The sequence below is a fragment of the Macaca mulatta genome, chromosome 5 (genome assembly GCF_049350105.2).
Source record: "Macaca mulatta isolate MMU2019108-1 chromosome 5, T2T-MMU8v2.0, whole genome shotgun sequence".
In the NCBI taxonomy this organism is placed as follows: Eukaryota; Metazoa; Chordata; class Mammalia; order Primates; family Cercopithecidae; genus Macaca; species Macaca mulatta.
The window spans coordinates 9,031,093-9,058,021 of record NC_133410.1 but is presented as its reverse complement, the minus strand read 5'-3'; the positions used below and the strand labels follow the sequence as shown (position 1 = coordinate 9,058,021).

Below are 26,929 nucleotides of genomic sequence, written 5' to 3'. Positions count from 1 at the left end.
AGCCGCTCTCAGCACAACAGCGGTCTCAGTTGAGCACACAGGGAGCTCTGGAGCTGGGATGGCCCATCAGAGTGGGATAATTTGGAGGTGGGGGAACAGATCTTCATGCCCCCACATCAGTCAGCCATTGGATGCAGTTTGTTCTTGGGGAGGGCTAGGTAGCCTTGGTGGAGGAAACATCCTTCAAGGGCACTTCCAGGGGACAGGCCCAGCCATGGTCCATAGCCAGCAATGCTCCCAGCAGCTATAAGACAAGCCTGTCAGTTCTGGATTATGCACCACCATCCGCTGCAGGTGACACAGGTGTTGGGGAAGCCCTAGGTCAGTGGCCATCAAATAGCTCTACATTAGAGTCACCTGGAGAGCTTGAACAACCCCAGCACCTAAGCCGCATCCCCAGACCAGTTAACCCCAAATCTCTGAGATTGGGGAATGAGTATCAGTAGTTTGTAAAAACTCCCCAAGTGGTTCCAGTGGGCAGCCAAGTTCAAGAATCACTGCCCGGGGGATGTGTGCGAGACGAATGAGAGGAGGGCTTGCCTCACAACCCTGGATAAGTATCCCGAGAAGCTGGAGGAGAACCAGGGAGAGTGTGTCATGGAAGGCAAGGGGTCGAGGGTGGGGGTATTTAGAAAGAAGTAAGTGGCCACCTCCAGCAAGAACCTACATGCCTGAGTGGGAGGAGCAGCCAGCTGTTCTAAAATGTACCCAGAATTTGTATTAATCCTGTATGGTGAGGTGATGGACATGGGGGCAACTGTGTTTGAAAGAAGAATTTATTACTCACAGTTCCCTGGAGAAGGGGCATACCACACCATGCAGGGCCACGCGGGGAAGCACTGGGGTCAGTCAGGAGGCAGAAGGAGGGAGGGGACAGCCTGCCCCAGAGCCTTTATTGTGGCCTGATGGCAGGAATGAGTGAGCAGGGGAGGCAGGCTTAGGGTCATGTTGCCAGGCTCTGGGCTACAGGGCTGTTCCCTCGTTGTCTGATAGCTGCCTCTGGAGTGACCTGTGGGAGGGGAAATGTTGGCTCAGAGTGTGAGAGTTTGATGAAGGAAGTGAATGGAGTATAGACTTTGGATTGGTGGGTTTGCATAGGAAAGGCGTGCTCTCAGGCAGGGTGTTTACTAGCTCTAGGAATTATTAATAGCTAGGGAGCTGCTGATAATAACTGCTCGGGAAAGGTCGGTCTCTCTGAAATCAGAAAGGTCATACAATATGAAAACGTAATAAAATACAGAACACGTAAAACATGATTAATATTAATACACTAACCTCATGGCCACCTAGGTTGGGGGTCAGAGTGGGCTGGATTTAGCCTCAGTTCACCCCCTTATCAGGGAGCTGAGTGCTGGGTGCATCTTTCACAAATACACAGAGTAGCCTTGACCCTGGATCCCTTGAGTTGCAGCGGAGAGACAGAAAGAGATGTACATCTTGCAGCAGAGACAGAGAAAGAGCACCTGCCAACCTGCAGGCTAGGAGAACTGCAGGGGCGAGTGGGTGGTCCCAAGGTTGGGACACTCCAGAACCCTCAGAAATTGTTCATGAGGGAACATTATCAGTGTTACACGTCCGTTGGCCCCAGAGTCCCAATGTACAGCCTCACACACTTGGTCCCTAGAGGGGTCAGACACTGGCTAGCAAGCCGGGGGGAAGAACAGTAGGAAGGAGAAGAGAAATAGAGAAGTTGACCATATCTACCTCCCACCCTACCTCTTTCCACTGCAGGCTTCCAGCCTAAAGCAGGCTTGGAGGAAGGGGTATGGGAGATGGAAGATGTGTCAGTCAATCCATTCAATTTGGTTGATTTTGATGATTATTTTGTACTGGCCATTCTGATGTCTAAATTGAAATTGTGATTCTAGGATAGGACCCTGCTCAGTTTGAGCAGAAAAGACATAAGCCCCTAGAATGGGGCAGGGAAATAAAGCCCCAGGAATTAAATTTTACAGAAACAAGGAGACAAAGATCAAGGTTGTATTTAGATAACATTCTGGACTGTTCTTAGGTAACACAAAGTTACATTTGTAACACACTTAGCAGGGAGCTGGGCACGTGGAGCCCACTTGATCAGTGTCAGCCATTATTAGAATAAGAGCCTACATATGAAGAAATATAAAGAAGAGCATTTCATTTAATGCCCCAAATAGCTGTGTAAGGTAGGGCTTGCTCTTCCTCTTTCCAATCCAGCAACATGGAGCAATGGCCACCTCTGGAGCCCTTTTGCTGTCAGTGGCATAAGTGGCCCAGCCAGCATCAATTCCCCTCGCCATGCTCCCTTGTCTGGAGGCCATCAGCTTGTTGGAACACCCTTAGAAGAACTCGACTTGGGGTAAGAGTAATGATTTCAACTCTACTTAGACATCTTTTGCTGATTCATCATAGTCCAGGACGATATTATTTATAGACTAATGTAGTTTGTAGCTTGGGGGAAATGTGACCTAGAAGTCTATTTAAAACATGGAAACCTTGCAGATTAAAGAACAAGATAATAGAGTTATTGCAAAGCCCATTCACCTGACCTGATTGGGAGTTAAAAATCACCTTGGCCAACAAGACGGTTCTTTTCTTTCCTCCTGAGTGAAATAGCAGGTGCAAAGACTCTGCCCGTGTTCTAGATGGATGCTCTAGGGCTTTACCAAACCCAGCAGGCTGAACCAACACCACACTCGTCTTTGAGGTTGTCATTTGGTGGCACCTCATGGTCTTGTGTCAGGCGAGTAATATGCGGTTTTTAAAAACATGCCTTCTTTTTTTAACAGCCCCTGAAAAAGACACTCAGAGGCCACTGTCTGAAAATAGCAAGGGCTGTTTGTGAAAGGGACCAGTGTGTAGGAAAGCCCTTTCTCGCGCTGAGTTCTTCCTTCAATACACATGTATTGAACCGCTACTGTGTGCTGGCAGGTCTCTGCCTTCAGGCCATGCACATCTAATGTAAAACGCTGAGGCCTCAGCTCTGTGTTGGGACCTAGTGCTCAGGAGCTCCACCGAGGGCCACTGAGGGTCTTAGGCCTGGGTCAGGTGGAAGAAGGTCAGACCAAGCTCTCCTGGCCCTTCCCCTGAGTCTGGTGGCCTTGTGGCTCCTCTCTGGTCACTAGGTATGTCTTATCAGGCCTCCTGGATCTGAATTCAGACTCTGGGATCCCAGACTTGGTGGCCAGTCGTGCCTCTATGACCGAGTTGTGGCCTCAATGAGCCATTGAACCCCTCTGTGCCGCAGTTAATATTTCTGTAGAGTGGAGATGTCACAGGCTGTTTGTCTGCGAGCTGTTGTGAGGATGAGGGTTGATGAACTATCCAACGTGCTTGGTAATAAAAGCCGCTCTTTCCTGTTGAACACCTACAGTGTGTGCAGGCCTGTGCTCAGTACTCCGGACATCCATTCATGGACTAAATCCTCCCAACAGCAATCCTTCCTAGGAACACGTGCTGACATTGTCCCCATTTCACAGATGAGAACTCTGAGGCATAGGCATTTCAATAACTTGCCCATGGCACAGTGAGTGGGGGTAGAGGCAGAATTCAAATCCAGACCGCCTGCAAGAGAGCTGTGCCCATAACCACTCACTAGGTTGCCCCAACCCAGGCTGCAAGCCCCTGCTCAGTAAGGGTTGCTGATGGCGATTACATCTTTACCACTGTCATTGGGAGAGAAGACGTGCATGTTCATTGTCAGAAATTCTTCCATAAAGCACAGGGCGTAGCAGAGCCTTTATTGTGGCCCCAGGGCAGGAGTGAATGAGCAGGGGAGGCAGGCTTACTCATTGAGATGACGTGTGTGCAGGCCATCCAAGCTACTTTTATTATCTGGGTGGGCCACATGTATAATATGGGTGGAAACCCTTCATTCAACACACACCTACCCACACACCAAATCACACTTTTCTTGGTAGAAGATGAGGGGAATAATCCCTCCTAACTACATCACCCCTCCCTGCAGCCAGCTACTATCTCCAGGAAATCTCTGAACACTTGGTGGAAAAAGCCAGGTTCACAGACGCCGCTGTTGGCTCAGCTCAGTCCCTCTGGAGTAAACTCTTATCTGAGCTCCACTCTGGACACTCCCGACCCTCACCTTTTCCACTGTTCACCCCAGGGATGCGTACAGAGTGGCCACTGCCACTGTCCTTCCCCAGTTCAGAAATGTTGGCATCCCAATCTGGGGGCTGCCCACCCTGAGGTTTAAAGAATCCGCCTTTTCTCCAGAGGTAGAAATAAGACTGTAGTCACCCATGTGACCCCCCTTAAGAAAGAGTCCACATGTCATTGTATTTAAGACACCAGAGATCAAAGGCTATGCCATAAACTTGATAACAGCCTTTCAGGAATACGTCATGCAATGTTAAATGTACCCACTGACTGTAAGATTCCAAAAACACTGAATTGTAGATTCAAGGAAATAGAGAGTGTCCATCTCAACTAGCGCATACACCCCTCAAAGGTTCCTGTTGTCCTCAAGCCACGTCCAAGAGCCATGGAAAGGCAGCAAAGCCACCCATGACCTGACTTCTGCTCAAGGCTTCAGCCTCAGCTCCCACATCTCCGGCATCTCCTGACCTTGTGTTTCCACTACAGTTGTTCCCCAGTGAGCCTGGGCGGATCATGCCTCTGTGTGGTTGTACATGCTGTTCCTACTCTGGGGGTGCCCTTCCACCCAGTGGCAGCTCCACAAACACCACCCCTGGGAAGTGCCCCCTCTGTGATGATGCTGTGGGAGAAGATTGGGCTCGATTTCCACCTGTGTGGTTCCTGGCTGGGAGGCCTCAGCACAGGAATCGCCCACCGCACCTTTAACGTGCCAGCCGTGTGGGGGGTGAGTGGCTGTGCAGTGGAAGGAGACAGCTGTGGGAAGGGCTCACACCACCTGGCACATGGTAAGAGCTTCATGGGGTTGGTTCCCTTGTGTTTTCTCAGATCCTGTTTTTACCCTTACTGAGACAGGAGCGAAACCCCTAGAGAAAATAAAATCAGCAACACCACACGCGGGCCTAGTGGAAATTCCACTTCTATGTATGTTGGGGTTTTTGCTTCCTGGTCTTTCTTTTCAATCAAGCTATGACACACATACCATCAAATTCATCCTTTTAAAGTATACAACTCAGTGGGTTTTGGTATCTTCATGGAGTCGGGCCACCATCAGCCTTCCCTAATTCCAGGGTGTTTGCATCACCCTAGATGAAACCCCACACCTATGAGAAGTCATCCCCACTCCTCTGTCCCCAGCCCTCTCGGCCCCCCAGCAGCCCTAGCCTACCCCTCCCAGCCTTCTAAGGAGAGCTCCTCCTGAAACTGGAAAGCCAACATTGGCCTTGCCAGTTCCTCAAAGGGCGTTGGAAGGGCTTTGCCGGCTGATGAAACCAGAGGAGTTTTGTGAATAAAAATTGTTATTAGGTACAGAAAAGGGAATCAAATCTAAGGCACCCCTTAGGTGGAGATGAGGACTGGACCAGCTGCTGGCCGTGTGCCCCCAGCAGGCCACGTCCCCACACACTCTGGGGCCTGGGGCTCTGCTGCTCTCCCCTCATGGGATCTTAGAACTTGCAAAAGTCTCCATCACCATGGACCTCAGTAGGGAGCAAGGCTTGGGAGAGCAGAAGAGGGAAGCCCTGACTCCCAGCAGGCAGCTGGGGGAGAGGTGGGGAGGCTGTCCCCAGGCCCTGCCCGTGCTTTTGCCCCAGGATCCTGAGGGCACCTTCCCATGGGCCCCACCTGAAGCCAACAGAGCCTCTGCCCATCATATGAAATCTTTTCAGGCCTGAGTGTGTCTTATTTTGCCCTTGGCCATCTCCTTGTACCTTCTTGGGAAATAAACATGTCAAGGATGTGGCGTTGAGGACTTGGTTTTTCCTCCTCATAATCGGAACTGCATTGTGGGCGGGATTCTCTTCTTCCAGTGGCACAGTGGGAGCTTATTTGTAAACTTAGGTAGGAAGAAAGCAGATCACGAAGAACACTACCTTGACGGGCATCGCATTGTGTGCTCTGGGCTGCATTTAAGCTACACTGCAGGGGATGTCACTGCTTGGAGTGAGTCAAGTGCCTCTTGAATAGTGCGTGTCACAGGGATCTGTTTGCCTTTCATAGCTGGCTGGAACGTGAAAATTCTCCTCTCCCTAAGGGGTAAGCTGTGCCCCACAGGCCCCCTCTTCCTCACTCCCATGGGGTCTGCAAGAGCTCCAGCTGCCCTCCTTGTGTCCCCACTGACAAGACAGAGATGGTCGAATGTCGTGGGCCTCTAGATGTCTAGTGGTGGTGCCCATGTCACCTCCATGTGCAGGTTCCATTCTCGGGGCAGCCTGGGAGGCAGCCCTGGTGGTGAAGAGAAGGAGACCCTAAAATCCCCCAGGCTCACCATGGTTCCTCAGGGAGGTGGAGACAAGCAGCTCCTGAGTGGCCTTGGCTAGCCTGAGCCACCTGCTTTTCAGAGCTACCACCCAGGTCACTATCTCACAGGGGACTCTGAGGAGTCTCTGGACTCATGCATGGAAAATGCTGTATACACAGGACTGGCACCCAACCTGGCTCAGTTCCTTCCCTCAGCCTTTGTTCGTGGGGATCATGCTGGGCAGGAAGATGTTCTGCAGGGTCGAAACCACCTGGTCCAGTGGCTCAGTCCCCTCAACAATGACCAGAGGCCACTGCCCTCAGCAGCATCTCCTTCTCCCGCAGGAGAGTACCTGGCCGTACCTGTTTGGAGTGATTGTGGTCCCTGCCGTTGTCCAGCTGCTGAGCCTGCCCTTTTTCCCGGAGAGCCCACGCTACCTGCTCTTGGAGAAGCACAACGAGGCGAGAGCTGTGAAAGGTGAGGGCCCTTCTCTTTCCTGCACAGCTCCAGCCCCTGCATAGATCAGCACTGCAAGGCATGCTGGGACCTGGGCCAGTGGGCACAGGAAGGGGTGCTGTCATTGTTCCTTTTGCAGGCACTCTGGGTTGGGGGTCATAGGGCACCTTCTCATTTCATCTTCCCAACAGCCTTGCTAGGAGGACAGACGGGGGACACAGAGTCACCCAGGGAGTCTCCCAGGGAGTCTGGAAAAGCCAGAACAGGCAAGATAAGATGCAGGTCCTCTCTGGGCAGCATCTCCCACTACTGCTTCTTTGGTTGTTTCCAGACATAGAGATGAAGCCATCTCAAATCTCTGAGTGGCTTAGGTGCATAGCGGCCCTCCTTCTGCTCCTTCTCCTTTCACTGACTTCCTCTGTCTTAACATTTACATGCCAGGAAAGGAAAAGATGTAAGCACAAAGTGAACACCAGATCCCACCAGGCACTGGTCTGAGTGCTTCTGCACAATGACCCATGGGACCTTGCCAGCAGTCCTTGGAGGGAGGAAGGAGCATACACTCATTTTACAGGAGAGGAAAATAAGGCTCTCAAAGGCGCTTGGGAGTTGTCTCAGGTAGCTTTCTTTAAATGCCCTAAATGGGGAGGATGCTGAGTCAGATTCAAAGCCTGGCTTTCGGAATCAGAGACATCTCTCTACAGAGCCCTGAAAAGGCAAAATTATGTTGCCTAGAGATAGACAATGCAGAACGAACAATCACATTCTCATTCTTCTAGTTTTATCAAATGAGACGCAGTTGACAGCGCCATGGTTAGTTAGGCATGTGAAGGTAACCAGCACTACCTTCACATCCAGCTCTGCTGTCTGACCTTGAGCAATTTTTTTAAACCTTCTGAGCCTCAGAACCCTCGGCTATAGAAAGGAAATGACATAAACTTCCCTCGTGGGGCCATTGTGAAGATTGAATTAATGGTGCGGATAAGGTTCGTAGTATTATCTGCTGTCCTCATTACTGAGAACTCTGTGCATTTTAGCTCTAAATTTCACTTATGTCCAAATCCAGGAGAAACCTTGAGAATTATATATACAATTTGTGCAACATTTTTTGAAATTCACACTACCTATTTTCTGAGTTAACAAATGGCATAATGAAATGTTAACAATTGCCTATATTTGTCTAGCAGTTTATGGATCAGATTCATTTTCTCATTTATAACATTTCTCTAAAGTGAAGTCAGAGAAGGTAATTGTTATTACCTTCATTTTGCAGATGAAGAAACTGAGGCTTACAGAGATGAAGTCCGTTTCCCAAAGCTGTGGGTTTTCGTTTATAGAGATTTATACAGGCTTTTGAAAATATGATGGAAATGATAGTGTTTTCTTCAATGCAGTGATCATACACACAAAATTCTGCCTATGGCTTTGGTGATGGACCTGGGACTTGAGCCCTCTTTTCTCCAGAGGACCCTGGTTAATAACTGCCACCCCCAATCTTAAACCCATTAGTAACCAAAGGATTGGAACCCAAGGAAGATTTTCCTCCCACACCCCTTGTGCACAGAGAGATACCAGGAAAGGGAAGTAGTGTCTGTTGTACCAGGTGACTTCCCATGTGGCCAGTGAGGAGAAAAACTAACTAAATTTTGGTTCAGGTGGTTGTCAGATGGCAGAGTCTCTGGAGTAAAAAGAAGGTGACTAAGAGAGAGAACCAAGGAGATCTGATTCTAGAAAGCACCTGGGCTGTGCATTGTTGGAAGAGGGTGAGCCCTCCAGCTCTGTCTCTACTGGCCTGGGAGGGTAACCCGCACCCTCTGGCTCTGCTCGGGAAAAACTCTTAAGAAATGCTTCAATTAAGTACAGTTGGAATGAACAGTGCATGCCAATGCCAGACAGTGAAGAAGGTTTTAAAGTTTTATTTCATAGCACAGTAGGGAGTAAGGGAGAAGTCTAGTTACAAAACATGATAAGTATTACATGTGCACTCTATAAAATGAACAAAGATACTGACCTTAAGTTGAAATAGATTATTGAAATTTTCATCTGTACCTATAAAAGTGCTAATTTTACTCCAGACATTCAGCAAGCAATGGATATTTACCATGTTGGGCATTCAGCCAGGTGACAGGGTCAGACAGTGGTATGAAATGACATTCCTGCCCCCTAGGAGTGAGGGAGGGTAAAGGTCTAGTTAAAGGAGATGGACAGAAACACCCAGTAATGGCTCATCTGTATTGAAAACTATTTCATTCTAAGCACTTGACATACATTAGCTCATTAAATCATCACAACAACCATAGAAAGTAGGTCACATTTTTATTCCCATTTTAAGACCTAAAAAAAAAACAAAAACAAAAGAAAAAAAAAACTGAGGATGGAATAACTTGGCCAAAGACATAAAGCTAGCCAATCACAGCACTGAAGTTTGAATTCTGACAATCTGGCTCTGGAACTTATGAATGTAAACAAAATGCGCTTTATTACCCAGCACCATGCTGGGCACTGTGGGTGATACCCCTTCTCCAGTCTGTTGACAATTTGGGGAAAAGGGGCCCTGTGTTAGTCAACTATTACCATAATAATGCTGCATAAAAAAACACCCAAAACACATTGGCTTAAGATAATAGTATTCCTTAGTTCACAAACCTATAGGTGAACTGTGTTATTCTGTTAATCTTAGTAATCCTTCTTGGGGCCAGCTGAAGTTCACTCACGTGTCTGGTGGTCAGCTGGCTGACTTAGGTTGGCCTTAGCTCTGTTCAATGTACCTCATCCCCAGCTGGCCAGCAGGGCACATTCTCATGGTAATCAGAGAGGAAATGGAAAACACAAGCAGTTTCTCTAAGTTGGAAATCTCCTAAAATCCTATTGGCCAAAGTAAGTCACATAGCTAAGCCCAAAGTCATAGTGGAAGGGGGCTTCAAAGTTTTAGGATAGAGACATAAATGTAGGGAGGCCACGAACTTGGGCCATCAACACAATCACTTTAGACAAGAGGCCCCTTTCGGGATGTCCCTATCACACTCCATCCCCACCCCCAGTTCATAGTGGCAGGGAATGAGTCCCATGCCCTGGGTCTTATTTATTTACGCCACTCTTGTCAGTTTAGGAGAATCCCAGCCTCCAGTACCTAAAAATGAGGGAACACCCTAACTTCTACTCTGAGAAAGGGAAATGTATTTAATTGAATAAAAATGAAATATTACCATAGGGAATGTAAAAGGACAACGTTCAGGAATTAGGGTCAGGGAAATTGCATTGATCAGGACTCTCTGGGATGTAAGAGGTAGAAACTGCATCCAAAGCAGTGTAAGCAAAAGGGGAACTTTTGGCTCCTGTCCCTCATGATCTGAGGGCACCAATAATGGGCCCTCTTCCTCTTTCCAGCCAAAGTTGAAATCAATCAAGAGATGGATACACAAGTGGAGGAGGTGGGTTAAAATGATCACTTATAGTGTGAATAAAGACTACTAGGAGATTTTGGCTTTAGGTCTGATGGCCAAGAGAACCTCTTAAGATTGTGCTCCTGAACTGAACTTGCCACCTACTCATGGCCTCTCTGACAGGGCCCATCCTTGAAAGACTTAGAACATGGAACAGAGAGTGTGCTCTTCCAGCCAGATAGATCCCAAAAAGAAAGGGAGGAACTAAGCTGTGCGGGCCATTTCTTTCCCCTAGCTTAACCAAATAGGTAAGTTCCCTCTCATCTCCTGGACAGGAGTGAGCGAGGTAAAGAATGACACACTAATGCCCTTCATGAAGAAAGCAGTATCAGGAGAGGGTAATAAGTGTTCTTCCTAATCATAAGCAGTGAAACGGCTGGTTTTCCTTCAGGTATGGTGGGATCCGGGAACTAAATCAACTTAACCAGTTAGATAGGTTCCCTCTCATCTCCTGGACAGGAGCAAGTGAGGTGAAGAATGACACACTAATGCCCTTCATGAACAAAGCAGTATCAGGAGTGAGCAATACATGTTCTTCCTAATCATAAGCAGTGAAACGGCTGGGTTTCCTTCAGGTATGGTGGGATCCAGGAGCTAAATCCAAGTCATTAAGGTACTGCCTCTCTCTCAACAAATCTTGACATTCTTAGTATTTCATTGGCTTCATTCTCAGACAGGCTTTCTCTACTTGATATAAAGACAGCCCTGAGCAGCTCCAACTTGGTAAGACTATCTCAGAAGGAGAGACATTCTCTGTCACACATCATACATTTCACTCTCTGAAGAAAATAATTATAATTGGTCTTTCTTGGGTTATGGCCATCCTTGAAGCAATCACTGCAATGGGAATTAGAATTCCCTGACTGGCCAGTTGCCATCCATTCTGATGATTGGGAGATGGAGGGCTATGAGGTTTCATTGACATCTCTACTGAGATTATTGGGAGCACAGGAGGACAGCTTCAAGGAAAAGATGCAGCAAGAGAAAAAAGTACAGGATGGCCACCACCATGCAGAAATGACCCTTTTATCCCATCTGGATGCACTCTCCCTGGTAGTGCTATGTCCCCTGTCCTCCATGGTCTGTATTGGTCTTTGCTGTCTGAACTCCAACTGGGGATAGACTTGGCGGGGATCTCAGACCACAGCCCACAGATAGGCAATTCAGAGCAGTCTTGATGTGTCTCCGTTTTTGTTGCTTTGTGTATGGGAAGGAGTGTGTTTTTATGGGATATAGCATTTGGGAGCCAGTTATTGGCTGGAACCCTGGCCTAAATAGAAAAGGAAGATTATCCATTATTGGTCACCAGTGGAATTTTCATTGGCATTTTGATTGGAGGAAGTTTCTTTCTTTTGTTTTGTTTTGTTTTTGGTAGAGAAAGGCATGTGTATCATGATTAAGTCCTGCTCCTTATGATAGAAAACTCAAAGTAATAGTGTCCTAAACAAAGTAGAAGTTTATCTCTGTCACACATTTTTAAAAAATGCTCAAAGTAGATTGTCTAGGGCTGTTATGGTTCTTCCTGGTATCAGAGACCTGGCTCTATTCATCTTTGACTGCCATTCTCAGAAGGTCCTTTCATGGCCCACAGTAGCGGCCATCGTAACTGCATTCCAGCCAGAAGGAGGAGGGTGAGAGGAAGGGACTGCCCGCCCCTTCTGCTCCAAGAATTCTTCTTGGAAGTTCACACACTTTTGCTCCTGTCTGCTTCGACCGAAGGGAATCCCATAGACGCTCCTGACAGCCAGGAGCCTGGGAAACGTCATCATTCAATGCACGGCTGCCACAAGAGTCAGGGTCTGCTCCTGAGGAGGAGGGGAGCATGAATAATGAAACTTGCTACCTATGGCCTCTGCCACAAGAAAGCAAGCATGCAAAGGAAGTGCCTATGGCTGGGACCAGTGAAACTGAGGCATTTTGAGTGCCCTGGAAGCTGACAACGTGTGGCACTGTTTAAACAGCCATTTGAAACTTATTTAGAAATGGGGCTGAGTGGGCACACGAGGACTGCTCCCCTTCACTTCTGATGCTACCCGCACCCATGGAGCTAAGCAAAAGCCCCAAAGTTCATGGGACCTGCCTGCCTTTGTCAATCCTGAGCACCCCATGGCAGTTTTACTCCCACCCCATGAAGACTGTCAGCCACCTCCTGGTAAAGTACCTTTTGCATCTCATGCCATTTGTTTTTTCATTTTGTTTTGTTTTCTGAGACACGGTTTCGCTTCCTCCCTCAGGCTAGAGTGCAGCAACTCGAACCTGCAACCTTCGCCTTCTGGGTTCAAGCGATTCTCCTGCCTCAGCCTCCCGAGTAGCTGGGAGTACAGGCACCTGCCACCATACCTGGCTAATTTTTGTATTTTTTTAGTAGAGATGGGGTTTCACCATGTTGACCAGGCTGGTCTCGAACTCCTGACCTCAAGTGATCAGAACGCCTTGGCCTCCCAAAGTGCTGGAATGACAGGTGTGAGCCATACACCATAGTGCCTTAGGGAATGGCACTGTGCAGCTTCTCTGTGGAGGCCCTGGGCCACAGCCTTAGTGACCAAAGCTGGCCTGAGACATTCAGACACAAGGACATACATCAGCAAGTCACAAGTGGGTCCCAACAGTGGCCCTATTGGAGTCAGCTGACTTCCTTTTCTCCTTTGTGCTAGAAGCTAAAGTGTGTTGACTTGGTTCCATAGGATCTGGTTTTTTTTTTTTTTTTTTGAGACAGAGTCTCGCTCTGTGGCCCAGGCTGGAGTGCAGTGGCCGGATCTCAGCTCACTGCAAGCTCCGCCTCCCGGGTTTACGCCATTCTCCTGCCTCAGCCTCCTGAGTAGCTGGGACTACAGGCGTCCGCCATCTCGCCCGGCTGGTTTTTTGTATTTTTTTAGTAAAGACGAGGTTTCACCGAGTTAGCCAGGATGGTCTCGATCTCCTGACCTCGTGATCCGCCTGCCTCGGCCTCCCAAAGTGCTGGGATTACAGGCTTGAGCCACCGCGCCCGGCCGGATCTGGTTTTTATTAAGGTAAGAAGGAAGTTAACTCCAGTTAACTCATGCCAGATGTGAGCTGAAAATACAAGCTTTTTCCCAGACCACTGCAATACTTTACCCTCAAGAAAAGCATAGATTCCTTGGGGTGACGAGGTCTGAGGTCCAGGTCCTTGGGGTGACCAGGTCTGAGGTCCAGGTAGTCAGGCCTGCATATGGTGGCAGAGCCAGATGAAGGCCCAGAAGAAGCACAACCGGTGGTCTCAGGTCTCTGCCTTTGAGGACCCACCATGATGTAAGGATGCCCCGACCTTCCTGCTGTCCCAGCTCCCCTCACTGTCCTCCCACTTATGGCCCAGGATGGCTGCCATCGCGCCAGCCTCCAGCCTGTGCAAGTCTTATCTGAACAAGAGAAGACTCAGGGGACAAATAACCAATTCATTGAGAAGCCATTGAGGGGATGAGGGAGAAGCCTTATTTGGGGTGACAGATTCAGAACCAAATGGGAGAAGCCACAGGGATGCAGATTTTGACTCACCTTAAGAAAAGAGATGTAAGACTGTAATGGGTTGTTTATGGAGGTGAGAGTTTTCGTTCCGGGGGTGTTTGAGGACTGGACAGGGATGGGAAGAGCCACTGGAAACAGAGCCAGAAGGTCACACTCAGTCACACTCCTGCTCTCCTGCCTACCAATCTTCTCTGGGCTTCAGTTTCCTAATAGAAAAAAATAAGAGAGTACTCATAACTAGAGAAAGTTCAAATTAAGCTGGTATGTGTGAGAGGATTGTCTGCTTCTGTGCTTTGCACTTCTGCCTCACCTTGCATTGGAAGGAAGGTATTCTATGGCTAAAATGAGTTTGACTTTTTTTTTTGCTCTGGGAATAGAGAAATTTGTAAATGTTTTTTGGGGAAGCTGGGAATCACTCACAACTTCAGCTCTTAAAAATCCGCTGTTGTCAGTGATACTGGAGCATTCATTGCCTGTTGTTCATGTTGACATGGCGGCAATCACAGGGATTCATCTGCTAGGCCAATGTTACCCACCACTCCCTTTCCTGACCATCTCTGTACCCTAAGCATGTTTTCTTATTACTGTTTCTATGTTGTCGTGTATGGTTGGTGGAATAATGGTCCCCAAGTCCATTACTCACACCCATGTCTCAAGCCTCAGAACCCGTGAGTGTGTTACCTTCCATGTCAAAAGGGCTTTGCAGGTGTGATTACCTTAAGAACCTTGAGCTGGAGAAATGATACTGGATTATCTATGTGAATCCAATGGAATCACAACGTGTTTAAGTGAAAGAAGGAGGCAGAAAAGGCAGAGAAGGAGATGTGATGATGGAAGCAGAGGTCAGAGAGAGAGAGAAAGAGAAGAGAAAGGATGCTATACTTTTGGCTTTGAAGTTGGAGGAAAGAGGCCAGGGCCCAGGAAAGCTGGAAAGGGCAAGGGAACAGATTCTCTATTTCAAGCCTCCAGAAGAAATGCAGCCCTGTTGACCCCTTGCTTTTAGCTCAGTGAGACCCATGTCAGACTTCAAACTTCCAGAACTGTAGGGTAATAACTAAGTGTTGTTTTAAGCTAGTAAGTTCATGGTTGTCTGTTTCTATAGCAACAATGGAAAGCTCACACATCACATTAAGGGAGGAAAGTAAGCTAAGGTGGGACTATAATGTTTCCTTGTTTTTGTTTTTGTTTTTTTTTTGAGACAGAGTTTTGCTCTTGTCGCCCAGGCTAGAGTGCAATGGCATGATCTCAGCTCACTGCAACCTCCACCTCCTAGGTTCAAGTGATTCCCCTGCCTCAGCCTCCCAAGTAGCTGGGATTACAGGTATGCACCACCACGCCTGGCTAATTTTGTTATTTTTAGTAGAGACAGAGTTTCTCCATGTTGGTCAGGCTGATCTCGAACTCCCAACCTAAGGTGATTCACCCAGCATGGCCTCCCAAAGTGCTGGGATTACAGGCGTGAGCCCCCGCACCCGGCCTCCTTGGTTTTAAATATAGTTAAAACATTCCTTATCTCAATTCTCACAATTGCTGACAAATATTATTTCTAATATTTTTTCTTTATACAAAATAACTGGGCTAAAGGTCTTTATGCATGAGGCCTTTAAAGCTTTTTCTTGTAAATATAACGTTTGTTATTACTACAATTTATCAAGTGCCTGTGATACACACGGTGCTTTGCTTCTGGATCTCCAATATGTCTCCAAAACTTTGGAGACAAGGAAATGACCACTCAGAGGCTGAGTAGCTTGCCTAAGATACCACGGATAGTTCGTGACAGAAACGAGATTCTAACTCAGTTTGTCTCATTCAAATCTGAATTCACTGAAGTGCAGGGTGCTGCCTTCAGCGTGTGTGTCTCTTATTTATAAGACATAATGTGCACATAAAGACAACCAATAATAGCAAAAGATCGGCCGGGCGCAGTGGCTCACGCCTGTAATCCCAGCACTTTGGGAGGCCGAGGATGGTGGATCACGAGGTCAGGAGATCAAGACCATCCTGGCTAACACGGTAAAACCCTGTCTCTCCTAAAAATACAAAAAATTAGCCGGGCGTGGTGGCAGGCACCTGTAGTCCCAGCTACTCGGGAGGCTGAGGCAAGAGAATGGCCGTGAACCTGGGAGGCAGAGCTTGCAGTGAGCTGAGATCGCGCCACTGCACTCCAGCCTGGGCAACAGAACGAGACTCCGTCTAAAAAAAAAAAAAAAAAAAAAAGCAAAAAAAAGAATGGGTTAAGGGATTTGGGGGCTATTGATCCATGGGTTGGGGACACAGAAAATTTCTCCTGAAATATTATGACTATATATTAAGGCAGGGTTAAATTTCAGATTTGCATCAATTTTATCTAAGAACAGTTAGGTAAGTAATCGTGTATTTACTTAAAACTGAAAATGAGGCCCGGCGTGGTGGCTCACGCCTATAATCCCAGCACTTTGGGAGGCCGAGGCGGGCAGATCACCTAAGGTCAGGAGTTTGAGACCAGCCTGAGCAACATGTGGTGAAACCCCGTCTCTACTAAAAATATAAAAACTAGCCGGGTGTGGTGGTGCGCACCTGTCATCCCAGCTACTTACGAGGCTGAGGCAGGAGAATTGCTTGAACCCAGGAGGCAGAGGTTGCAGTGAGCCGAGATCACACCACTGCACTCCAGCCTGCACGACACAGTAAGACTGTCTCAAAAAAAAAAAAAAACAAAAAACTGAAAATGATATCCCAATGCCAATTTTATTCACTTATTTAACAAACTATTACAGATGATTGTAGCATTATGAAGGCATGCTTAGGACATAATGTTTGGAGGGGAACAAAGAGAACATAAAAAGAATCTGTGTGATCACAGAAGTGTAGACATCATAGATACGGGCAGGCCCAGGTAAAGGCAAACACAAACTGAGGCCATTGATGCATGAGGGAGCTGGGTTCTGTGCTTTGTAGGCTCTTGGTGAGGGAGGGGCAACAGAGGTAAACTCCCCCCTTACTCCCTCCCCTGTGCACCAAATGCACCCACCAGCAACCAACGCAGAACCCAGGAAGGAGGCCATGGGGTGATCAGCTAGCTCCGCAGGCCCTGCCGTCTGTGGTGGCCTTGCCTGGAGGCCCTCAGCTCACCTATACCCACCTGGAGATGACTGAGGAAAGAAGAGGGGCTGTGTAATGTTCCATGCTCACCCTTGTCAATGATAAAGATGTCCCCATTTCCTAAACCGGGCAGAGGGAGCTGGGCAGAGGGAGGAGGGGACGCACTCCCTCGGAGGTCTTCCCTTGGTCTCTGCTGGCATGGTCACCTGCTCCCGGAAGACCAGCGCCCTCCTCCCCCACTGTTGCTCTGCTTCTTTTCTAAGATGTGAGCCAAGAGAGGTGGCCTCTGAGGCTCTCCTCATTTTGGCCCACAGACTAGCTACGCCCCAGGACTCCCTTTTCCCTGGCTAGAGAGACAATTTGTTGGGAGGGGGTGCTGAGCGAAGAAACAGCGGGCCACAGAGATAAGTGTCTCCTACCGAAAACCCAAGGGCCAAAAAGGGTTGGGAAAACACAGCTCGGAGACCACCCTACCAAATCCTCCAGCCCTCAGCGTGTGGAAATTGCTCACACACTTCTTCATTCTAAAGAGCAAGCAACTCTTGCTGTAAGGACAGCCGCACTTTAGATTTAGAGAATTGCTGAGGGTTTCACCAAAGCAGAGGATGTTTTCTATGTTGTGCCTGTGGTGGGTGCCATACCTGTGCAACCTCTGAGATTGCTGGGGGTCTCTGTGCCCCTGAGAGCTGGGAGGAAGCTCTCAACTGTACCTTCAATTCCACAGCACAGGGAAGGAAGCTCAACATTTCTTTACCATTCAGAGCATCCCTGTGCTTTGAGTCTCCTCTGCTTCTTGGGGACCAGTTCTGTTGCTCTTGGGATGACCATGATGGTCCCAACTTGAAATTCAGTACCTTCTTTGGTTTTCTTAAAAACAACAGCACCCATGTACAGCAGATCACTCGAGTGTTTAGAGACCATATCAAAGATTTCAGGGTGGTGGGGGAGTCACTCCATCCTGCCACTCACAGCCTCCTCTTTCCTCTCCCTGTCATCTCTGCTCATCATCCCCCCTGCCTTCTTAGATGCCCCTGGTGCCCCGATTTCTCCTCCCTCTAGCATGCCGAGCACCTTCCCGCCCCTTCTGAAGCTGGAACCGGCACACATGCAGACATCCAGCAGACACCTGCTGCTCCAGGCATTCATCTAAATATTCTTCTTAGCCATGACAGTGCTTGAGAAACATTCGGGTGTCAGCCATGAAGTTGACACACTTTTCTTCCCCGCTTTGTACCTGGTAATGTCGCTGCTGGTATCCTGATGCTCCCTGCCTCTCTGGAAGGCCTACCGTGTGTCACAGCATGTGGCCCAGGGTTAGCTGAGAGTTAGCAGAGCTGGGGTCCGGCCCCATCTTCCCCACACCGCAGCTGTGTGACTCAGGCAAGCTGCCCATTACCTCAGACAAAGGCTCAGTTTTCTTGCCTGTGAATAACACAAATGCTTATCTCCGGGGCCCACAGAAATGATCATATCAGACCATGGATGTGAGAGTGCTTTGTAATTCTCTTTTATAAAGGCACGAATCCTGTTCTTGAGGACTCTGTCCCACTGACCTGATCACCTCCCCAAAGGCCCCACCTCCTGATACCATCAGTTTGGGGATTCATTTTCAACTTTTTACTTCTGGGGGGACACAAACATTCCACCCATAGCAATGGGATTCTGGCAGAAGGGCTCCAATTTCTATCAGGAGGCAGCGTAAGACAGCTGCCCCATCCTGGGGCGTAGGGTGAAGAGCTGCCGTGCTAATGAGGAAGGAGATCCATGGATGTGCCTCCCAGATGCGCCTGGTGGGTTTAGACACAACAGCTCCCCAAAATCCCTTAACCCATTCTTCACAGGCTGGGCATTTCATGAAATGGCAGCAATGCTCATTTTAATGTTTTATGAGCCACAGAGCTTCCTGCAGGAAAGAGTGGGATGGAAACTGTTAAGCCCCCAACGTGAGGCCCTGGGACCCATCAGGTTTGGCTGGGTGCGTCTGCAGGTGAGACGGTGCTGGGAGCAAATGTTCAGGGACACACGCCCTAAAACAACATGCGGCATTTTCTGGGCTTCCTCACCAATGACTTCTTGGACATCAGTCTTGTTGAGTCCTTCCACGTGGCAGGTGCAGAGAGACTGCGGGGTCTGGGTGTTGCACACTGGGCAGGGGTCAGGAGTTCTGGCTTGGTCACAGCACTGCTCTGGGCTGTGTTTCCCCACCTGTACCATCAGAAGTGGAACAAGATGCTCTCTAGGAACAGCCCAGCTCTAGGTTCTGAGGTCAGAACCAGGGCACGTAGGGGCAGGGACTAGTGTCAGGCCCAAGGCTCCTGGAAGCAGGTGTTCAGGCTCTACCACCACCCACAGGCTCCCACAGCACGTGGTTATAAGTGTCATTGTTCCCCCTCCGAGGGACAGTGAGATGGCACAGAATGAGCACTAAGTGGGTTCAAACCTGCCCCAGTAAGAAGTAGGAACACTTTTTTTTACGTTGTTGGTGGGAATGTAAATTAGTTCAACCATTGTGGAAGACAGTGTGGTGATTCCTCAAGGATCTAGAAACAGAAATACCATTTGGCTCAGCAATCCCATTACTGGGCATATATCCAAAGGAATATAAATCATTCTACTATAAAGACACATGCACACATATGTTTATTGCAGCACTGTTCACAATAGCAAAGACATGGAACCAACCCAAATGCCCATCAATGATAGACGGGATGAAGAAAATGTAGTACGTATATACCATGGAATACTATGCAGCCATAAAAAGGAATTAGATCATACCCTTTGCAGGGACATGGATGAAGCTGAAAGCCATTGTCCTCAGCAAACTAACAAAGGAACAGAAACCCAAACATTGCATGTTCTCACTCATAAGTGGGAGCCGAACGATGAGAACACATGGACACGGGGAGGGGAACAACACACACCAGGGCCTGTGGGTAGGGGGCAAGGGGAGGAAGAGTATTAGGACAAATAGCTAATGCATGCAGGACTTAAAACCTAGATGATGGGTTGATAGGTGCAGCAAACGGCCATGGCACATGTTTACCTATGTAACAAACCTGCACATTCTGCACATGTATCCTGGAACTTAAAGTAAAATAAAAATTAAAATTTCCCCGTGGTAAATCCAGCTCTGCTACTAACTGGCCATCATGCATCTCTCCAGATGACTGTTTCCTCATCTGCTCATGGCCATTGTAGGGCTGGATAGTATCAAAGGACTCTTCCAGCATCAATCCCAGGCCTCTGTCAGGATGGAAACTTCCTCCAGGAACAGTGAGGATTCTTGTTCTGCCATCAGACAATGTCTTAGGGATACAGCTGTTTTGGGGCACAAGAGTCAGGGCAAAGTAGTTTGAGAAAAAATAAAAAATCACCTGTGGTCAAGAAAGTGTCCAGCTACCCAGGAAAGCATGTGCTCCAGTGGCCCCAATAGACACATAGTGTCTTCATCTACTTGCTATCATTTCTGTGCTTACCCAGGTGGGGTGCGGCGGGCAGACAAAGCTGTGAATTTTGCTTTGTACAAAGAGGGGATTCAATTGGGAGATCTCATGGCTTCCTTTCTTTGAGTTCCTCTTATATGCTAGTGTGGGAGGCAGAATAATGACCTCCACCCCACCTTGAAAGATGTCCACTTCCTTCTTCCCAGAACCTGTCAGTATGTTAGGTTACATGATGAAGGAATTAGGGCCACAGATGGAGTTAAGGTCACAGATGGAATTAAGGCTGCTCATCAGCTGACTTTGGAATGAGTAGTCCTGGACTACCAGGGTAAGCCCAATGTAATCACAAGGGTTCTTATAAGTGGAAAAAGGAGGCAAAGAGAGAGAGAACCAGACCAGTGGCAGTCTGAGAAGGAGTTGGCCCAAGGTTGCTGGCACTGAAGATGGAGGAAAGGGACCAGGAGCCAATGAATGCAGGCGGACCACAGGAGCTGGAAAAGACAAGCAGGCAGATTCTCCCTAGAGCCTGCAGAAGGAAAACAGCCCTGCAACACCCAATTTTAATTCAGTGACACCTGCTTCAGATTCTGACCTCCAGAACTAGAAGATGATAAATCTCCCCTGTAATTTACTGTAGCAGCAAGAGGAAGTGTATAGAACTAGGTACGTGGCAACCATTACCTTAGTCCTCAACCCCCTAAAAAGCCTACAAAATTTCTACCTTTTGCTTTATAGATGAGGAGACTAAGACTCAGCAAGGAAATGACAAGGTCACAGAGCTAGTGCATTGGTCAATGTTCCACCCAGGGAAGTGGAAATAATATTTCAGAGAGGCACTGGATGCCAGGAAATGGTTACAGAGGTGCCAGTAGGGCTCGGGGAGCAAAAGGAGTTGGGCAGAGTTACCCTGGAGCCCGCATGTTCATCCTCCCTCCCCTTTCCAGGAGAAAGGGCTCAGTCCCAGCTCAGCGACTGGCCTGCCCAGTGGCCTCAAAGTGCTCACCTCTCTGCAAAATGAAAGGGTTGAATTGGCATTGGCTCACTTCTAATTTCTGAAGCCTGAAAGAAGCTCCTCTTTGCCGAGGCTGAGTTCAGCGACTCTCCTCCAGTCACATTCCATTTGTGTCAAACTTTGTCCTCCTTTTTGGGCCACACCATGCATATCCCAGATTCTGTGGTCTTACAGAGTCAGTTTTGATGCCAGGTGAGTTTGGGTTCAAGAACTGGTCCCATCTCTTACTGACACTACTGGAAGCATGACCGTGGCAGCAAGGCAGATGCTGGAGCTGCTCTCGCTGACATGGCTGATGTTCTTGGCACAGGTGACGTGGGAACCACAGCCTCTGAGGCTAACCAGGAGCCACAGCTGATGGTGCTGGAGCTTTGACCAGTAGAAGAGGTCCTTTCTTCCTCCAACACTCAGCCATACATCAGTGCGTCTCACTGCTGGACTCAAACAGAACTCTGCTAGCATGGGAGTAAGGAGAGGTCATTTATAGGGAGTAAGGACATGCAGTTTGTAGGCTTCTAGCCCCCATGACACAAAAGAGTTCTAAAAGGGTGGTTGTGGGGCAGAGTCCCAATAAGGCAAATGCAATAAACTCATAAATTGTGAGATGCTGCCAGCACATTTCATGTCAGCACCTGTGCACTGGCTCCTTCGCCTGGAAGACTCTTTCCCCAGATGTCTGCATGACCCACACCTCCCTCACTTCCTTTAGGTCTCTACTGAAATTGCATCTTCTCAAAAACATCTCCCCCAGCTGCCGTAGCTCAGTGTCCCCTGTTCTCACTGCCACTTACCCTGATTTATTTTTCTTTTTAGCCCTCATTATGACCTGAAATGATATGTTTATAAATTAATTTGTTTAGTATCACTCTGCTCCGTGAGAATGAAAAGCTCCATATGAGGAGGGACACTTTTCCTGTTTTACTTACTGCTGAAACCCCAGCACCTAGAGCAGTGCCTGGCCTACAGTAGGCGTTTACTTACTAAATAATTGTTGCATGAATAAAGAAAACCAAAGTATACCAAAGGCTAAGTACAGACTGTAGCATGCTGCTGCTTAAAGTTCTGTGGTACATTCTTGGAGGTGTTTATAGCAATCAGATGGAGACTTACTTGCTGTGGGAACATGAAGCAATTTCACCCAGAGGAGAAGCAGGCATGGAGAAAGAGAGAGCGCACCATTTTTACAAGGGAAATATTTCAGATCATTGCTTTGGGCTTTCTGTGATGGTTCTGTCTTGATAGTTTCTACCTCTGTTCTGGAGAGGTTTCCTCATGATAGAGATTTTCCAAGTCAGGCAAGGCATATATATACATATGTCATTCTCATTTCTCATTTCTCATTTCAGGTCTCCCTGCAGTCACTCTCCGTGTGGCAGGGAAGGCTATCCAGGCAGGGATATTTGAAAGTGTTCTGGGAGGGAAAGAACCAGACTGTCAAATGTTTACAAAGTGTTCAGTGAAGATGCAGCCTCTTCATGTTTACAGAGGCCCCAGTCCAAAGCAGTTTTAGCTAAACACGGAGACCAACAATGCACTCTACAAACCTTTCTACAAAGTCAAATCCCAAGTACTAGGAACTGAGGTTAGGGTTCACAGAGAACTGTCTTTTGGTATATAATGCATGCTCAATAAATACGTGTTGAATGAAGGAACAAACCGATGAAGCCTTCTTAAAACCCAGGTAGAGGGTGTCCTCAATCTATGCAGTGGTGTGAGAGGAGGCAGGAGTGGGGCTTGTCCTGTGCCAAGGCCCTGGGGCATACAGCTGCATTCTGTTGGCTCACCCACTGTGGCATTCTCTGAGTCTTAAGAGATTTGTGTTCTTACCCCCACTTTACAGATGAGAAAATAGAGGCTTGGCAGGTTGGCATAACCCGGCAAAGGTCACCCAGTTAGCAAGTGGTGAGACCAGTTCCTGAACTGAAACTCACCTGGCAACAAAGCTGGCTCTATAAGACCACAGAATCTGGGATATGCATGGTATGACCCAAAAGGGACAAAGTTTAACACAAATGGAATGTGACTGGAGGAGACTAGCTGAGCTAAACCAGGGCGAGGAGCTTCTTTTAGGCTTCAGAAATTAGAAATGAGCCAATGCCAATGCAACCCTTTCATTTTGCAGAGGTGAGCACTTTGAGGCCACTGGGCAGGCCAGTGGCTGAGCCGGGACTGAGCTCTTTCTCCTGGCCCAAGGTCCACTCTTCTTGTCATCACCCCTCCCCATGCCCCCAACGGAGCAGGAGTTTTGGGCCAAGTTCAGGGGAAGGCCTGCCTGCTCAGACCCCTTCAGTGCAGTGATGCATCTGATGGTGACTCGATTTGTTTCTAGCCTGCTAGTCAGTCCCCGCCCTTAGCCTTCTGCTCCCAGGTCAATGGCTTATTGGCGCAAGGGTGCAAATAGCTCTTCCAATTCCTTCTATTTAGCATATGGGAGGCAAAGCTGTTCAGATGCGTGGCCATGGGTGGTCTTCACCTTGGAGATGAAGAACCTGGAAGTTAAAGATCACGTGGCCTTGCCCAGGCCACACATTAGGGGCCTCTTTCTCCTCATTTTCACAAGGATTATTGACTTCTTCCACTTTATAGAAAATTCAGTACAAAATCAAGGCAGCTGGCAGTGCAGTTGTGTGTGTGTGTGCAGTGTATGTGTATGTTTATGTGTGTATATATGTGCTGATATGGTTTGGCTGTGTCCCCACCCAAATCTCATCTTGAATTGTAGCCCCCATAATCCCCACATGTTGTGGGAGGGTCTCGGTGAGAGATGATTGAATCATGAGGGGGGGCGGTTTCCCCCATGCTGTTCTCATGATAGTGAGTGAGTTCTCATGCAATCTGATGGTTTTATAAGTGTCTGACATTTTCCCTGCTGGCCCTCATTCTCTCTCCTGCTGCCTTGTGAAGAGGTGCCTTCTGCCATGATTGTAAGTTTCCTGAGGCCTCTACAGCCATGTGGAACTCTGAGCTAATTAATCCTCCTTTCTTTATAAATTACCCAGTCTCGGGTATTTCTTTATAGCAGTGTGAGAATGAACTAATGCATGGGTGTATCTGTGTGTATGTGTGTATCTCTGTGTATAAGTGCATATGTGTATGTGTTTATGTGTGTACATATATGTGTGTATATGCATACGTGGTTATATATGTAAAACTGTGTGTATATGTGTATGCGTGTGTGTATGTGTGTTTATAGACTAAACCCAGGGTCCTAGAAGAAAGAAGATCCCTATGGAATTTAACAGAGCTACCAAGCGATAACACAGGAGCCTAGATTTTTGGAGCCAAGTTGCTTACGTTCTTATCCCTGCATTTCCATTTTCTAGCTATGCATGGCTTTAGCATGGTTTCCCTGTCTGTGGTACTAATCTCATTAGATTGTTTTGAACATTTAAATGACTTAATTCACACAAAGAGCTTACCACTTTACATAGAAATTGACTAGATTGCAAGAAGTATTTCCATATTTTCCAGAAAGAGGCACTAAATTACTCTCTAAGCTTCCTGGTAGCCAGGGCAAGAGAAGGAACTGGTTTCTCCACACATTCTCCCTTTATAAGTAGCAGGTCAACTTACCAGAAGAAACATGTAGTCAACTCTCAAAGTCATGTATTACAAGGGGCCCTCCACGGGTGGTACTGGGATGCATAACAGACAGGTTTTGAACTAAAGTTAAAACAACTGCAAAAGATCTCTCTCTATGGTTTATTTCCTTAGAGGATCCTCAGGAGAGCAGAAGGAGACTGAACTGCAGCCTGCGGAAGGCCATTGTAATACAGTCTGAGTTGTCAGGAACCTTCCAGAGCCACCACTCACTCAACATCCACATACTCATTGAGTTTCTGTTGAATACTGGGCACCATGTTAAGCCCTGGGGATAAAATATGGGGCAAAACCAGACAGGGCCACTGAGTGCCCAAGCACGGGGTCAGCCAGGGACCTTGACAGGACAGAAACCAGGTGCCCCATAGATGAGTGTGGAGTTGCCCTGGACCAGGAGCTGCAAAGCGAGGAGCTGAGAACGCTAAGTGGATTAACGGGAGTTCAGGGAGAGCTTCCTGGAGAAGGCGGCAGCTGAGCTGTTAGATGAGTTGGCATGAACTCAGTGAAGGGAGACAGAGGGGAAACCCATTCATAAATGGAGGGTTGACCATAAGCCCATGAATACATGTGGCTGGCTGGGCAGATGCTGACCAGGGAGGATGCCTGGTTTTGGTCATTGTTTATTTGGGGTTTGTAAGGTTGGTTGGTTTGGGGTGTTTTTTGAGACGGAGTCTCGCTGTGTTTCCCAGGCTGGTCTTGAACTTCTAGGCTCAAGCAATCCTCCTGCCTTAGCCTCCCAAGTACCTGGGATTACAGGCACAAGCCACCACACCTGGCTCTGTTTATTTATTTCTGACAAGTGCTTCCACTGTTGCTTCCACCTCCCACAGCTGTTGTTCGTAGGGGATAATCCCTGGACTTATCACCACATATCCACCATGTCACCTGATTCTTACAAGTAACCTCCTCCAAACCCAGAGCATCCCTCCATAAATGTTGGTAGTCTTGTTCATGTTGATATTGACTCTAATTCCTTACAAAAGGGAACTGAGATTTTAGCTGTCAAGTAACTTCCCAAGTCACACAAGGACCCTGTGGGCACAGGGGTGAAACGTCAGCTAAGGGACTTCATCCCTCTGAGCCTCAGTTTCCTTGTCTGTTAAATGCAATGAGAGCACTGAGCGTCAGGGGTTTTATGAGGCTCCCACAGTCCCTGCATCAAGCCCCACCGACTCAAGTGGTAGTGAGTCATGTCTTTCTCTCACTAGAGACCTCCTGGGAGCAGAGACTGTTCCTTGTTCTTCCCTTAACACAGTGGATCTTTTCACCCCATCCCAGGTGCACAGCAAGCTCTCGCAAGCTGCTAGATAATGGAAATGAGCTGAACTTGGCTCTTTAGCCTCTCAGCCCTGAGGTTTCTTTTGAGGTGTGTGGAAAGAAAGATCAGACAGATCCAGATCGGAGCGTGAACTCCTCACTCTTCACCTGGGCAACCTTTGGCACATTTCCTCACCTCCCTGAAGCTCAGTGGACTGAAACGCACTCACCTTGAAGGGCTGTTTCTGTAAGACACCTTGCACAAAGCCTGGCACACAGTAGGTACACAATAACCCTTAGCCTCTTCTTCCCTGCTCAGTGTCTCTTGACTCTTCTTGAATAAAGTTGAATCTGTAATTGGGGCAAGATCTGATTATGTAACAGCTCCCTCTCCCAACCCAGGAGTGTGCCATGCTACCCAGAGGGTTTGTTTTTTTTTTCCCCCCAATTGGGAAATGCAATTTCTCATTCCTCTTTCAAGTTCTTTGGAGTTAGTGATTAGAACATGGCTAGGAATATGCATGAGGTGTGAGCCATAGAAAGGCCTCTTACTTTCAAGTTGAAGAGAGAATGTGGGGAACATGCACTCAGAGGGTAGGGCTTGGATGAACTATTGTTAAATGACTTGGAGAGTCAAGAGAATGAACTCCTCTGAGACAGTTACCTTCCATAAGCTCATGTATTTTTTAAAGGGGCTGATAGATAGCAATTTCCCAGGCCATTTGCTCTCTCTCCAAGGGCAGCCAGTTTAAACTGGAGGTGTCAACTCTGTCCCCTCCCACCCTACGGGTGACATTGCCCCATCTCCTCCCAATCATCTACACAG

The 26,929-nt window shown here is 48.0% G+C and overlaps 1 protein-coding gene across 1 annotated transcript in view; it reads left to right on the top strand.

The window, feature by feature from the left end:
* Window positions 1-26,929, top strand: part of SLC2A9 (solute carrier family 2 member 9) — a 198,903-nt gene that overhangs the window by 79,559 nt on the left and 92,415 nt on the right. Inside the window, 1 exon segment of the mRNA XM_078002570.1 lies at window positions 6,673-6,804. Within this exon segment, the coding sequence (XP_077858696.1) occupies window positions 6,673-6,804 (132 nt within the window).